Consider the following 11,119-nt stretch of genomic DNA (forward strand, 5'->3'; position numbering starts at 1 on the left):
TCTAACAATATGATGTAAAATTGTTTTAACTTATTAAAATTAATAATTAAATGTCAAAAATAAAATAAAATAATGCATTTTCTAGTAGAACTTTCAAATTTCAAATCGGATCCAATTATATGGTTATATTATTGTAAAATTTTTTACATTAATTATAACATTAATTCACAAAATAATTACACATTAATTTAAAATAACCTAAACATCAAAATGGCCAATTGCAAGAATTATTCTAAGTTTAAATTAAATACTTTGTTCATTAATTAATTTAACTCTAAAAAACGACTTAACGAGAAAGCAATTTATTTTAATATATTAATTAATTAATAAACAAATCCCTTTCTTCCTTCTTGCGGCTGCCGGAGAATCGGTTCTTGGCCGCAGCGACTCGGAAGATCAACACCGACAATCGTTTTCGAATGATATTGTTTTTTTTACTCTTCGGTTGGGAACGATGTTTCGTTAATGTTGAAATTTTGTAGGGAATCCAATGTTTGAAGTGGAGTGATTGATTACTATAATTTATATTTAACTTTGTGATTTATTGAGTTGGTATACGCAACTGCAGGCAGATATATACACAGAGGAGAAAATATGTGTGCCAATATGCCATACTGTTCGGATATTGCTTGAAAAATGCTGTTCGTCAATGTAATTATATCCGGTGGCTAATGTTACAAGTTATGTAATGAATTTTGAACAGTTCGGTGTCGGAAACTGTGCTATAGCATTAAGATTACGAGTTTATGTCAGAAAGGAGGACTATTTGTCACAAAAAGGTAAGTCCAGTGTTCTAGTAGTTGCAATTATCTTGCGTCCTGGAAGTGTTGATTTAACTGATGGCATAGCGGAAATAGTTGGGCGTGTTAGATGAGCTGGAGACTTCAAGACCTCAATTTATGCGTCAGGTAAATCCTCAAGTTCCGTGTGTCAGTTAAATGAACTGAGTATAGTTACGCATCTCAAATACATAGGTTTGATGTCCCAAACAAGGTTTCTTATGATTCCTCACTGCCTTCTTTGGAATGACTGGAATCAATAATGAAGCTTCCTTTACCTCAGTGATGAATAAGAATCATCTCTTGCTTATTCACAATGCGAAGGTGTAGAAATTGTTGCGGTCATCTCAGTGAAGTGTCAATTATTAAAACGTGCCCTAAAGAAGTGGATTTTGCATCCTTTGGGTTTATTGTTGGACATTAAATTTTTAGCTGTTACCGCTTCCTTTACATTGAGAAACCTTTTTTGGTGGACATCAAGTTTTCATTAGTGACAAAGAATTTCCTTATTAGCTGTTGTACATTTTTCTTGACATAGAAAAAACATGCAAGTGATAGGAGTTCACCTTGCTCGACTTAGTTATGTATTGGTTTAATTGGTCGATAATCAATTTGGGCAGCCAGAAAGTATTCTTTTGGGCTATTTATCACTTCTTTCTGGATATCACTTCATCATTTGAACAAAGTCTTGTACCTGGTGTTTTTGTTTGGGTGGATGCAAGGTTTACTCTTCCATTTGTTGCAGTCAGTGAAGATAATGGAAGCTTTATTGAGACTGGCTCTCAAAAATACTGCGAAAAACTTGGAAATTAGCAAACTGTGTATATGTTCAATGTTGTATGTAAAGAAAGATGCACTTGTGTTGCACTTTGAAGATGCACTTGAGTTGCCAGGTAATTAACATCCAGTGTCATAACTCATAAATATTAAAATTTCGTTATTGAACAATAGTCTTTTAAATGCAAATATCTGCCTACACAGATTTGATTATAAACAGTTGGTAGAAACAAAGATAAATTCAGACAAAGTAATTTTAAACTTCCTCCAATTAATAACTAATATAAACATTACTTCAGTTTAGCTCAATAATAAAAAAATTAATTATTCTAAGGTTGTAAGATTGACAATGAATTCTGTGCTACCTTTAGATGATGGTGGATGAATACATCCTGCTGAAGAACTGAAGTTCCAGCAAAGAATGAAATGGATTACTGTGATTTTCAGTTGGCTAATGTCGGAAAACCTTCTCTTCCTCCTCATGTTTGGCCACAAGGTGCTGAACCAAGATGTGGAACACCAAAACTTGCACAAGACGGGCTGTAATTTACTAATTCATACCACGATCTTCATATGGTAACTGCAGCAATTTATTCTTGAGGTTTTTATCATTTGAACAAATTCTTATACCTAGTGTTTTTTGTTTGGGTGGATGTAAAGTCTATTTGTTACAGTAGGTAAAGATTATGGAAAAATATTTCAGATTGGCTCACAAAAATACTGTGGCAAACTGGCAAACTGAGTGTATGTTGTACGTAAAAGCAAGATGCACATGTATTGCTCGACGATGATGCACACGAGTTGCACTGTAATTAACTCCTGGTGTCATAAATATTTCAATTTTTGTATTTTAAATAAGAGTTGCATACTGATATTTCATATTTGTCTATTGATAAAAACCATATATAAGAGTTTGAATTTATATTAATGTTGTTGATAACAAATACATTAAACATAAAATATTATTTGCTAAATGATACAATTCGAATTATTAGTATTATAAACATGCCACCGCTACTATTATTATTGTGTTAAGTGAACTTTCGTATCTTAAATATCTACTATCTTGTGAAAAATTGAATCATGGTCCAAGTTCTTTCACCACGTATAAAATGAAGAACCTGGAAAATCTAAAAAAATATTTGTTAAGATAAAAAACGAATTAATATTCTTTTGGAACGTGGACTTTAAATAATTTAATTTTTTCATATGTATAGTCTCTTACATATTATTTTAATTTGACACTTTTGATAAAGTTTCTAAAACATACAATTAACACCATTTCCAAAATTTTGAGATATTTAAAATGCAATCACGTGCATCACACGTGCATCTTGCTAGTATTAAAAAACTTTATTGATTCTAAGGTTGTAAAATTGCTTTAGATGAAGGTTGATGGATAAGTCCTGCTGAAGAATCTGAAGTTCCAGCAAAGAATGAAATAGATTAAAGTGATTTTCAGTTGGCTAATGTCGGACAACCTTCCTCCTCTCATGTTCTGGCACAAGTTGCTGATCCAAGATGTGGAACATCAGAACTCGCACAAGACGGGTTGCAATTTATCCAATTCATTCCACAATCTTAATATGGTAAATGCAGCAACTTTTCTTGAGGTTTTTATCATTTGAATAAATTCTTGTACCTGACATTTTTGTTTGGGTGAATGTCAGGCTCATTGGTCTATTTGTTACGGTCGGTGAAGATAATGGAAGAGTTTTTCAGATTGGCTCACAAAAATACTTGCAAACCAGCAAACTACGTGTATATTGTATATAAAAGCAAGATGCACGTGTATCGCACGATGAAGATGCACGCTAGTTGCATGGTAATTAACCTCTGATGTCATAAAAATTTAAATTTTAGTTGTTTGAATAAGTCTCATGCTAATATCTGTCTCCTAGTAAAAATTTTAATTTAGAGAAATACATAAAATATATAAAAGAAAGATATTATTTGCTAAATGCTACAATAAATTATTAGTATTATTCCACTACTATTATTATCATATTAAGTAAACTTTTTTATCTTATCTATCTATCATCTTTTGAAAAAATGAATCATGGTCAAAGTTATTTTACCAAATAAAAAAATGAGGAATATTGAAAAGCTAAAAAATATATGTGAAGATAACAAATATGAATTAATATGCTTTCGATAGGAAAAAATTTACATGTATGTATTTTGAATTATTTAATGTTTTTCTTATTTATATGCTCTTGTATATTATGTTTATTTGACATTGTAGATAAAGTTTTTAAATCATAATTAATTTCAAAATTGTACAATTATAATCATTAACAAATATTTAACATTGTTGTCCTAGTTTTTGCTATTTTTAAAATGAAATCCCATGCATCATACGCAGATATTGCTAATACCAAAAAAGTTTATTGGTTCTAAGGTTTAAAAACTGACCATGGATTCTGTGCTATCTTTAGATGATGATGGATAGATACATCCTGCTGAAGAATCTGAAGTTCCAGCAAAGAATGAAATGTCTTACATCGATTTTCAGTTGGCTAATTTCGGGCGGCAACCTGGTTCTCCTCGTGTTCTGGAACAAGTTTCTGATCCAAGATTTGGAACATCGAAACTCGTACAAGATGGATTGCAATTTTTCCAATTCATACCTTGTTCTTCATATGGTAAGTGCAGCAACATTTTCCTGAGTTTTTTATCATTTGACCAAATTCTCGTACCTGGTGTTTTGTTTGGGTTGATGTAAGGCTCATTGGTCTATTTGTTACAGTTGTAAAGATTATGAAAGATTTTGTCAGATTGGCTCACAAAAATTCTGTGAAATATTTCCAAACTGGCAAAAAACATGTATATTGCACTGGTGCCCAATGCATGCTTATACAGTTGAAATAATTATTTAAACATGATAAGTTTTGTTATTCTCAAATTAATGAATTTTCTATCTTTTCTATTAGGAGTGATATGGTCATGTAAAAATTTTATGATAAAGATAAAGATAAACAAATAACTTAAGAAATTTAAAATATTTTCGAAAGTGGATAAGATATTTTGGTTATATATAATTTATAAATTTACTAAAATAGGGTTTTTATAATTATTTTTTATTAAATAAAAACTGAGTAATTTTCTGTAATGCCCGAGAATTTGATTACCGTAATCGGAAATGATTTGGGTATATTTACTGTAATCTGATATTAATCTGAGATGATTTCTTGATTAATTGAAGTGATTATAGACGGAACGTATCAGACCGGAAAAGGTGAGAAAAGACGCGAAATATATGTGTAAGGAGGTGTGCTCGCGCACATGCGCGACGTAATGCGCGAGCCATGCGCGGAGTGGACAGAAGACCCCGCGCATATGCGCGGCGTGAGGACGCGCATATGCGCGAGGTGTCCAGTAGCCTAGTGGAGTGCTCGGCGCATATGCGCGATGTGAACGGCGCATATGCGCGAGCAGGGCAGAAAGGTTGGCGCACATGCGCGGCAGAAGGCGCGCATGCGCGGCAGAAGGCGCGCATATGCGCGAGTAAGGGGAGGCACGAGACAGTAGGTCTCGCGCATATGCGCGACTTATGTGCGCGCATATGCGCGAGTAGTCCAGTGGTTGGATAAGGCTTCCGGCGCATATGCGCGGACTTTGAATGCGCATATGCGCGAGTCATGCAGAACAAGAACAAGCCATTTGGCCTCACCGTGCGACGTGGATATATATATATATATATATATATATATGTACATGCAAATCTTTCCTGAGAAAAGAACCGAGGGTCTCCGAAGGAAGAATTGATTTTGTGCTTCAAGTTACAATCGTTCCAAATCCGTCTGTCCGAATTGTAATCCGACTTTAGTACCGAGTTCCTATCGACGTAGGCTACAACGGGACGTAAGTTTTGTTACGTTTTGACATGTTCTGAAATTATGATGTTGTTGGAATTGAATACACGTCATATATGATGTTCTTGACATATTAGATATCATAGAATCGAAGTCAGATTAAGAAACGGACTGATTATGTGATTGTTATGATTTTTGGAATTGATTAATTGAGATTCGATATCAGATTTGTATTGTTATTGAAATTATGAGTTGCACCGATATCGATTATGAGTTCTGGTATTATGTCTGTGATGTTGGGACTGACGGGGTTATCGAGACTGTATTGTTATGCCGTCGAAAGATCAGTTGATTGATATTGATCAGATTCGATATTGATTGAGATGATTGGGTATGGACAGAGTTGACTTCAATACTTTGTCTTCTTCGGACCGAGAAGATAAAGGTATAAATGAATGTTGAGTTGGGATTGCACAACTCGAGTGAGGTTTGACTCGAGTTTCCCTAAATCACATACTTTACTTTATTGTATTGATTTGATTGATGTACTTGTTCTCTTGATTATAGACAGCAGGTATTAGACGAGTAATCTTGTGACATAAGTGGCCTGATAGTGGTGGGATCGCCACGGGCACATTGCACGATGTCACAAGATAATGTATTGGCGATTGTGCCAAAGTCTATCACCGGATGTTTGGCTATCGATGTGGATAGAATCATAACTTCTTCTATTACTGATGATCGATATTATATCGATGTGGATAGAATTGGAGCTTCTTCTTCTATTACTGGTGATCGGTACCGTATCGATGTGGATGATATCATAACTTCTTCTATTACTGGTGATCGATATTATATCGATGTGGATAGAATTGGAGTTCTTTCTATTACTGGTGATCGATACTATACCGATGTGGATAGAATATGAGCTTCTTCTATTACTGGTGATCGATACCATATCGATGTTGATAGAATTGGTATTTCTTCTATTACTGGTGATCGATACCCTATCGACGTAGATAGAACTGGAGTCTTTTCTATTACTGTTGGTCGATATGGGAATGCTGACTTCTGGAAACCGGGATCCCTAGACTAGGATTGAGTCTAGTCTTAAATGTGACGTCATGAGTCTAATTGATAGTGTATATTGAGTTATGTTGATTATGTTCCTGAATATGGTACATGATGAGTATGTTCCTGATGATGGTACATGTTTAGAATAGGATTTATTCTTGACATGGATTTATATTCTGATTTGAATACATGTTAGACATATCTGTTATATGCTTTTATATTGTTGTTATGATTGCATGTATACATGATTTATACTGATAATGTAATTCTCACCGGAGTTATCCGGCTGTTGTCTTGTTTGTATGTGTGCATGACAACAGGTGGGATAGAATCAGGGTCAAGAAGAGAACGAGGCTGGACTAGATAGCGTGGAGATCCGGGCTTCGAAGCAACTTAGGATTCAGCACTTATATATAGTTGAACCTAGTTGAATTCTTGTAGATAATACAAGATTTGTATAATTATGTTTAATATGTAATCTGAATTGAATTACATTACATTTCTGCTTTGTATTTTAAAAAAAAAAATTTAGACCCTGTTTATTATAATTGGTTGAATCATTCCTGAAGACGATTAAGGAATGAATTAGCGTCCGGGTCCCCACATTTTCAATAGGGGTACTTTTGTTACTTAAAAATGTTATATCAAGACACCAAAAATAGTTAGTTTAAGCATCTCATGCTTTATAAGATAGTATAGATGTAAAAGTAAGATGCACTTGTATTGCACGATGAAGATGCATGCAAGTTGCACGGAAACAACTTCTGGTGATTTAAATATTTCCATTTTATTATTTTAAATAAGTTGCATATTAATATTAGTCTGTTAGTAAAAATTATATATAAGAGTTGAATTTATTACAAATGCATAAAATATATAACATAAAGATGTTATTTGCTAAATGACATGATTCAAATTATTAGTGTTATTAATATGCTACCGCTACTATAATTATAAATTCAGTAAACTTCTGTGTCTTAGTTATATGTTATCTATTGAAAAAATGAATCATGGTCAAAGTTCTTTCGCCACGTAAAAAGATGAGGAAAATTGAAAAGGTAAAAAATATTTTTGTAGATAAAATTTTGGAAAGAAAAATTTTGCGTTTATGCACTTTAAGTACTTTAATGTTATTCCTATTTACATTCGCTTGTATATTTTATTAATTTGATGTTTTAGATAAGGTTTCTAAATTATAATTAATAGCAGTATTGTATAAATATAATCAAGAACATATGTTTAACACTATTTTCCTATTTTCTGCTATATTTAAAATGCAATCACGATTCACGTGCATCTTGCTATAATAAAAAATTAATTGATTCTGAGGTTGAAAATCGACAACAAATTCTTGCTATCTTTAGATGACGATGGATGGATACGTCCTGCTGAAGAATATGAAGTTTCGGTGAATAGTGAAATGGATTTCAGTTATTTTCAGTTGGCTAGTACCAGACAACCTTCTCCTCATGTTCTGTCACAAGTTGCTGATGCAAGATGTGGAACATCAAAACTCGTGCAAGACGGGCTGCATTTTTTCCATTTCATACTACGATCTTCATATGGTAAGTGTGCAACTTTTTCTTGAGGATTTTATCATTTGAACATAGTCTTGTACCTGGTTTGTATGTTTGGGTGGATGTAAGGCTCATTGGTCTATTTGTTACAATTAGTGAAGATTATGGAAGATTTTTTCAGAATGGTTAACAAAAATACTATGAAAAACTTGCAAACTGAGTATATATTGTACATAAAAGCAAGATGCATGTGTATTGTATGACGAGGATGCACGTGAGTTGCACGCTCATTAACTTTTGGTGTTATAAATATTTCAATTTTTGGTATTTTAAATAAGTTGCATGCTAATATTTGTCTATTAGTAAAAAATTTGTATAATAATTGAATTTACAAACGCGTAAAACATATAAAAGAAAGTTGCTATTTGTTAAATGCTACAATTCAAATTATCAGTTTTATTAATATGCCGCTGCTACTATTATTATCATATTATATTAAGTAAACTTTTGTGTCTTAATTATGTATTATCATTTGAAAAATTGAATCACGGTCAAAATTCTTTCGCCAAGTAAAAAATGAGGAACATTGAAAAGCTAAAAATATGTTTTGTAAAGATAAAAATATGAATTACTATGCTTTTGGAAAAAAAAGTTATATTTATTTACTTTAATTAATTTAATGTTTTCATATTAGATTCTTTTAAATACTATTTATTATTTATTTAGACATTTTGGTTATAGTTTCTAAATTATAGTTAATATCAGTATTGTATGATTATAATCAATAGCATATATTTAACAATGTTTTTCCAATTTTTTCTATAGTTAAAATGCAGTAACCTGCATCACGTGCATTTGGCTAGTACACAAATTTATTGATTATAAGTTTTAAAAATTGACCATGGGTTCCGTGCTATCTTTAGATGATAATGGAAGGATACATTCTGCTGAAGAATTTAAAGTTCCAGTAAAGAATGAAATGTATTACAGTGATTTTCAGTTGGCTAATATCAGGCAACCTCCTCCTCCTGTTCTGACACAAGATGTGGAATGTCAAAACTCGCGCAAGATGGGTTGCATTTTACCAATTCATAGGACGCTCTTCATATGGTAAGCCTTTAGTTTTATAAGTTACCTTGGAAATATCTGAACATAGCTGCACCTTTTTCTTGAAGTTTCTCGGTTTTTTATCATTCGAACAAATTCTTGTACCTGGTGTTTATGTTTGGGTGGATGTAAAGGTTCATTCGTCTATTTGTGTAGTTGGTGAAGATTATGGACGATTTTTTGACATTGGCTCACGAAAATACTCGAAAACCCTAGAAACTCGTTGTACGTAAAAGCAAAATGAACGTGTGTTGCACGGTAATTAATGGTTTTATAAATATTTGAAATTACGGTACTTCAAATAAGATGCATGCTGATATTTGTCTATCTGTAAAAGATATATGTAAGAGCTGAGCTAAGTAATATCTATATCTTTATCTTTTTTTGGATTCAAATATCTATATCTCTATGTTATAAGTTTGTGGAAGGTTAAAATTACTTCGATTTTAATTTTGCTTTTCCTAAATTGTTACACACAAATGTTTGCGGGAAGATATTTATACAGAGGAAAAAATATATATTCAAGGTACATACTTGAAAATTCTACCCGTGTATGTAATTATAGCCAGTGACTAACGTTAAAACTCAATTTAATGAAATTTGAACAATCAGTGTTTGGAACTACGCCATTCATTGAGATTATGAGTTTATGCTCTACTGGTAGAACTTTTAACCTAAAGGTAATCCAGTGTTCCGATAGTTCCAATTTCCTTGCTACAGATTCAGCTGGTCCTGGAAGTGTTGCTTTAAATCATGGAATTGCAGAAATTATTGGTTTTGCTAGATGAGCTAGGGATTTCAATGCACGAGTTTTGTCAAATAAATAAACTGGATAAAGCTCACGCCATCTCAAATACATCAGTTTGATGACCCTGACAAGCTTTTTTATCCATCCTCCCCGTCTTCTTTGGAATGGACAGGATGAGGTAGTAAAGCTTCCTTAATTTTGGCACTGATTCATCTTGCTTATTCACGATGAGAAGGTAAAATCTTCTTGGCCATCTCAGTGAGCCAGCGATGATTGACATGTGCAGCATAGAAGTTTCTTTGAGTTCGTATTGCATTAAACATGGGATTTATTGAAGCAACCATTTAGTTTTGTTAAGAAGCGGTAGGACAACTTATTTCAGTTTAGTGGAAATGCTCGTGAGACATCTTTGGAGGAAATGCTCTGTCAAAGAGAAAAAAGAAGGATTATATTGAACTTGTTTGGACTCTAAGTTTTCAGTAGCGTGACCAAGAATTTTCTTTTTACCGCTGTTACAGTTTTTCATATAGAAACAAATATTTTTGGTGGGGACCAAGTTTTCATTAGTGTGGCCAAGAATTTCCTTCTCAGCTTTTGTTACAGCTATCTTTACATATAAAAAACATGCAGGTGATAGGATTTCATTTTGAATGACAGATTATTTAGTTTAGTTTAGTTGGTCAATTAGTCTATTGGACAAGTACCGATCGCATTGTTCTTTCAGGCAATTTATCACTTCCATTTCATGTCTTTCCTCTAAGCACTTGCCTGGATATCGACTGAGAGTTTACCTCATGCCAACTTCATGTATTCTTTAAAACCATGATTATTTTATAGCAAATTAACATATGTTCAATTGTCTGCTGTATTTTTCTTTTCACCAAGTATATGAATTTCCTTGTAATCTTATATCTTTTCACTCTTTGATAGCCATCACGGTGAGTGTGTTCAGATACCAAGCTTTTTTGCCCAAAAGCTTTTTTAAGTTTGAATTGAAAAAACATGTTTTTTGTTGGGCTTTTTATTAAAGAAAATAAATTATTATAAAAGACAAAAACTAAAAAACGTGTTTTTAAATGCTTCATCTCCTCTTGAAATTATTTCTATAATTTTTTTTAAAGTTCAGTCAAGCCTATGCTTTTTTATCCAGATTATCTTAACCATCTTCAACAAATCACATAATCATTACACTTGAATTCCGTAATCGAGTTCCATTAACTTGCAAGTTCAGACGCTGTTAGTACTAATTATATTTCACTATAAAAACGTTAGACGTGAAAAATGGGAAAACGTAGTAGTAAC

The 11,119-nt window shown here is 32.7% G+C and overlaps 1 protein-coding gene across 16 annotated transcripts; it reads left to right on the forward strand.

Annotated features, from left to right (window-relative positions):
- Positions 1–308: 308 nt before the first annotated feature.
- Positions 309–10,699, forward strand: LOC142528917 (uncharacterized). Of its 16 annotated transcripts, XM_075634198.1 has the most exons (11): positions 309–779; positions 858–908; positions 975–1,103; positions 1,525–1,672; positions 1,928–2,132; positions 2,942–3,145; positions 3,227–3,381; positions 3,995–4,201; positions 7,930–8,014; positions 8,886–9,072; positions 9,226–9,320. In XM_075634198.1, the coding sequence occupies exons 7-11, from the start codon at positions 3,262–3,264 to the stop codon at positions 9,230–9,232; spliced, it is 606 nt and encodes a 201-aa protein (XP_075490313.1). In that variant the 5' UTR covers positions 309–779; positions 858–908; positions 975–1,103; positions 1,525–1,672; positions 1,928–2,132; positions 2,942–3,145; positions 3,227–3,261; the 3' UTR covers positions 9,233–9,320. The 16 variants fall into 16 exon arrangements, 12 of the variants coding, with proteins under 12 accessions (XP_075490313.1, XP_075490311.1, XP_075490310.1 ...); XM_075634196.1 differs by having other exon boundaries at positions 309–908; positions 1,502–1,672; XM_075634195.1 differs by having other exon boundaries at positions 309–908.
- Positions 10,700–11,119: the final 420 nt, after the last annotated feature.

This window comes from Primulina tabacum, chromosome 16 (assembly GCF_025594145.1).
Source record: "Primulina tabacum isolate GXHZ01 chromosome 16, ASM2559414v2, whole genome shotgun sequence".
NCBI lineage: Eukaryota > Viridiplantae > Streptophyta > Magnoliopsida > Lamiales > Gesneriaceae > Primulina > Primulina tabacum.

Excerpts from the sequence above, each read along its gene's own strand:
- LOC142528917 (XM_075634196.1), top strand. The coding sequence starts at position 3,262 with ATGGAAGAGTTTTTCAGATTGGCTCACAAAAATACTTGCAAACCAGCA. Across the intron at positions 4,202-7,929 it reads CATACCTTGTTCTTCATATG|TTGCTGATGCAAGATGTGGA; the intron begins GTAAGTGCAGCA and ends TTCTGTCACAAG. Across the intron at positions 8,015-8,885 it reads CTACGATCTTCATATGGTAA|ATGATAATGGAAGGATACAT; the intron begins GTGTGCAACTTT and ends TGCTATCTTTAG.